Source organism: Gossypium raimondii, chromosome 8, assembly GCF_025698545.1.
Source record: "Gossypium raimondii isolate GPD5lz chromosome 8, ASM2569854v1, whole genome shotgun sequence".
In the NCBI taxonomy this organism is placed as follows: Eukaryota; Viridiplantae; Streptophyta; class Magnoliopsida; order Malvales; family Malvaceae; genus Gossypium; species Gossypium raimondii.
The window spans coordinates 41,347,158-41,352,109 of NC_068572.1; the positions used below are offsets into that span (position 1 = coordinate 41,347,158).

Below are 4,952 nucleotides of genomic sequence, written 5' to 3' on the forward strand. Positions count from 1 at the left end.
GATAGTGGCCAATAGTGGTTCGACGATGGTCGACTGAAACCTAAGATAGTTTGGTGGTGGCGACGACACAAAAAGCGTGACAGACAGATGATGACAACAATAATGTGAACCAATACCGTAGTAGAAGTCCATGGTGGCAAAATAGAAGACCCAAAGTATGTTTGGGGTGAATTTTGTAATTTTTATTTATTTTTAAGATGAAATCATGGAAACTTTAAGGAAAGAATGTCACATGTACTTGTCATACATATATTGATCATTTATGATTGAAACCGGACATTAAAAACCTTGCATATTTTTAAAATATTGAGTAGGAGAAGGTCCCTAAACAAGACCTACGACCTCCATCAATGGTCTCTTGTGATGACATGAAAATATAAGTACCCTATGGTAGATTGTCATGTGGATCACACTGAGGAGATTTCCTGAAAGTAAGTGGAACTGTCTTGCAAGAGTATGGTAGTTGGTCGGCCCTGTTGTAGGTATTATCATGCAATATAATAATTTCTTTCTTCAAACATGTTGCTCGACGAGATTGTCCCACAATGACTCATTTGTGGTACCTGATATGATAGGTGTTGAGTTGATGGTTATAAACTCAAGATCTTCTAGTTAAGTAACTTCCCACGAAGGTTTACTTAAGCTAGAATGATTGCCAAATGTTAAATGATTATTAGTACGTGTGAATGCCTCAAGAATTAGGTTCATGTACTAATTGGATGAAAATCCATGTTCTTACTAGTTGATCAAGATTACCCATAGTGACTTGATTCAATGGGTGTAGAAATTATCATTGAAATGGCTTAGAAATATTTTCACGATTTAATGTAAGATGCATGAAACATCTTAATGCATATAATAAAGTTGCAAAATGTTTTTAAATATTTTCTTAATACAAAGATATTAATGAATGAATGTTTTATTTTTAGTTCGAAAATGACAGCTACTCCCTTAATAAATATACTCACTGAGAACAAATTGAACGAAAATAACTATAAGGAATGGAAAAGGAACTTGATGATTATCCTAACATGTGAGAAACTAAAGAAATTCATTCATAATAAATGCCCTCTTTCCATTCAAGTTGAGGCTAGCAAACGCTGGGAGAAGTCTGTTGAGATAGCTCATTGCTATATGCTGGCAAACGTGACCCACACCCTTTATAAGAAATTGGAGAGCTGTAAGACTGCTAAAGCGATTTTAGACAAACTAGAAGACATGTTCGGAGGCCAAGCTACATTGGCTCCACAGTCGACTATTACTAGTTTGATGAATGCCCAGCAAAGGCTTAGCACATGGTCAAAGACCTTATGATTACTCTTATGGGATACTTTGTTAAGCCCACGGATAATAAGGCCAATTTGGACCAAAACACTCAAATTAAAATGGTGTTCAAAAGCTTGTTCAAGGATTTTGTAGGCTTTTGGGCCACATATAACCTTGGGAACAAGAACCTGAGGCTTACACAACTTATGAAGGAATTACAATCTTATGAGTTAATGTTGAATGGTGTTCAACAGATCCAAAAAAAAGCTTCTTCCTCAAAAAGGAAGAAAAAGCACATTAAGAAAAACAAGGCTAAGTTCTCTAGCCCACCACAACTGGAAAGGAAGAGAACCATGGAGCCTAAATACTTATCTAAGTCTAAATGCTTCTTCTGCAACAAGAAAGAGCATTTCAAGATGAATGAAACTAAGGCAAAGGTATGAAACTTTTTGTAATAGAAGCTTGCGTAGTGGAAGATTTAGTAAACCATTGGATCATAGATTCTAGAGCCACTAATCATGTGTGCGTTTCTCTACAAGGGTTCAATGAGACGAAAGATCTTATAGATAAGAGTCTATCGTTGCGGATCAAAAATGGGACAACTATAGCAGCTGAAGTAGTGGGAGATGTATATCTTTATTTTGATAATTTTAAGAAGATTATTTTGAAATATGTTTTCTGTATACCAAGTTTAAAAGGAAATTTTATTTCTATTGCATGTTTATATAAAGACGGTTTGACCGTTACTTTTAATATTAGTATTGAAATATTTAGAAATTGTAAACTTTTACGTAATGGATGGATATCAAATAATCTCTATTTTATCAAACTAAATATGTACACACTTTTTGAGACTAAAATTTTGAATGAAAAGACTTAAAATTTCTCACTCTAATGAGGTGTACCTTTGGCATTCGAGACTTGGTCATATTAACCAATAAAGAATCACTAGACTTGTGAAAGATGAAACTTTAATTTTTCTTAAAGAAGTTGATCTTCCACAATGTAAATCTTGCTTAAAAGATAAGATGACTAAGCGATCTTATAATGCAAAAGGGACGAGGGTTGTGAAACCCTTAGAACTTGTACGCGTTGACGTATGTGGCACCATGAACATCGGTCCAAGAGGTGGTTACAAGTATTATGAAATATTTATTGATAACCATTTCATATATGGGTATATGTACCTAATGCACCACGATAGTGAAACCTTTGATAATTTCAAAGAGTTTAGTGCGAAAGTTGAGAAACAACTAGTTTACCCATAAATACACTTTGTTTTAATCGAGGAGGGGAATATTTATCAGATGAGTTCTTAGTATACCTCATAAAAAATGAGGTTCTATCCCAATTAACCACTTTGGGCACTCCACAATAGAATGACATGGCAAAAAGAAGAAATCGAACATTGTTAGACGTTGTTCGTTTGAAGTTAAGCTATTCGAAGCTACCAATATCCTTTTGGGGATATGCATTGCATATGACTTGCTATATTATGAATGATGTACCATCTAAGGTAGCATAAAAATCTTCATACGAATTAAGGCATGACAAAAGTCCAATCTAAATCATTTAAGGATTTGGGGATGCCTAACCTAAGTAATGGATAAAGATACGAGGAAGTTGGATTCACAGACATAATTGTGCATGTTTGTGGGATATCCAAAAGGAAAAAATGGAGGTTTTTTTTTATAATCTGAAAGAGAAAATTGTGATAGTGTCAACTAATGCTACTTTTCTTAATGAAAATTACATGAATGACTTCAAACCTTGAAGTAAAAAAGGACTCGAGGAACTGTTGGGAAATACATAAAGCCATATGGAAACGATTCCAGAACTAACTTCTAATAGTAGACCTACCAACAATCAACAACATAGGGTGCTTTTTTACAGTGGGAAGTTCTCTCGTAGGCCTGAGTTCTTCCAATCTGGCGGAAGTATTTTGAACACTGAGTCTCTTGAGCAAGAAGATGATGACCCACTCACATATGATGAAGCGATGTAGAGTGTTGATTCTAAGCTTTGAGAAATAATTTTAAAGTTGAGATGGATTCTATGCATTCGAATTCAGTTTATGAACTTTTAGACTTACTAGAAAGGATAAAACCCATAGGATATAAGTAGATCTATAAGAAGAAAAGAAATGCAGATAGAAAAATGGAAACTTATAAGGCCAAATTTATAGCAAAATGTTATACTCAGAAAGAAGGTATTGGTTACGAAGAAAACTTATCTCCGGTTGCCATGCTTAAGTCAATCCTCATATTGTTATCCATTGTGACGGCTTTCGATTATGAGATTTGGAAAATAGATTTCAAGATAACATTATTAAATGACTATGATAAAGAGAGCATCTATATGATGCAACCCACCAGATATATAACTAAAGGAAATGAGCATAAGGTTTGCAAACTACTTAGATCCATATATCGACTTAAACAAACATCTCGCTCATGGAATCAAATATTTGATCAAGCAATCGAGACTTTTGGATTTGAGAAAAACATAGATGAACCTTGTGTTTATAAATGTATTGAGGATGAAAAGTTGGCCTTTCTTGTTCTATATGTCAATGACATTCTACTAATTGGGAATGATGTAGGGGCATTGTCATTAGTTAAACTGTAGTTAACTCAATAGTTTAGCATGAAGAACTTAGGAGAAGCTAATTTTGTTCTAGGTATTTGAATTTTATGAGATTGAAAGAAAAAAATGATAGAATTATCCTAAGCTCCATACATAGACAAGATATTGGAACATTATGCAATGACCGATTTGAAGAAGAAAAATCAACCTTCTGTATCGGGATTGCACCCTTCTTTGGAGGATTATCCCCATACAGTAGAAAAAAGAGAAAACATGAGAAATGTTCCTTATGCTTTGGTAGTAGGAAGTTTCATGCATGCTATGTTATGCGTAACGCGTGATTTGTACAAGTGTACATAGTCATTATCAAGTAATAAGTAAGTATAAGAGTTATCAATAGGGACTGTATATGTTAATCAATATTTTGTAAAATTAAAGTTAACAGTTTGGTAAGAAAAACACAATAGTTTTGATTGGTTGATGTTAAGTAAAAATAATTATCTAGATGCAAAATGATCCCTAATGCAAATTAATCTAAGTATGATGATTAATTAGAATGGATGAGGTGGATTTAGCAGTAGAATTCACAAGATTTCAACAATAATAACATGCATAGACTAGAATAATCACATCAATTAACTTAGTTCATTTTCATCATGTTAATAATGTTCCGGAACATATTCCATGGCAACTTGATCTTTCATGAGTTTGAAACCAATATTAAGTCCTTTCGGAATCTTTTACTTAGAAAAACATGCATTTTATTGATCATATTCAACTAAGGGTTTCTTAGAATTCATGTGAAGTAACAGGGACGGATTAGGTTTGAAACAATTTAACCACATAAACCAAAAAAACTATGCAAGATAATAAAGCTCTTTCGAGTTATTATGAACCTTTAATTTAGTCAGGTTAGGATCTAATTTAAGCATGCACCTTTCAATTATTGCGTCCACTAGTCGTCTTCTGGTTAGGATCGCTCAACTAATTCTAATGTAGTCAATCAAATATAAAGGAAATACATGATTGAGTTTAATTAAAAACATGATCGATTAAGGCACAGAATATCGTAACATGATTTAAATAAACTTTATTGAATT

The 4,952-nt window shown here is 33.4% G+C and overlaps 1 protein-coding gene across 1 annotated transcript; it reads left to right on the forward strand.

Moving 5' to 3' along the window:
* The first annotated feature begins 936 nt into the window (after positions 1-936).
* LOC105793323 (uncharacterized) lies at positions 937-1,314 on the forward strand. Its single transcript, XM_012622245.1, has one exon. The coding sequence runs from the start codon at positions 937-939 to the stop codon at positions 1,312-1,314; it is 378 nt and encodes a 125-aa protein (XP_012477699.1).
* The last annotated feature ends 3,638 nt before the right edge of the window (positions 1,315-4,952 follow it).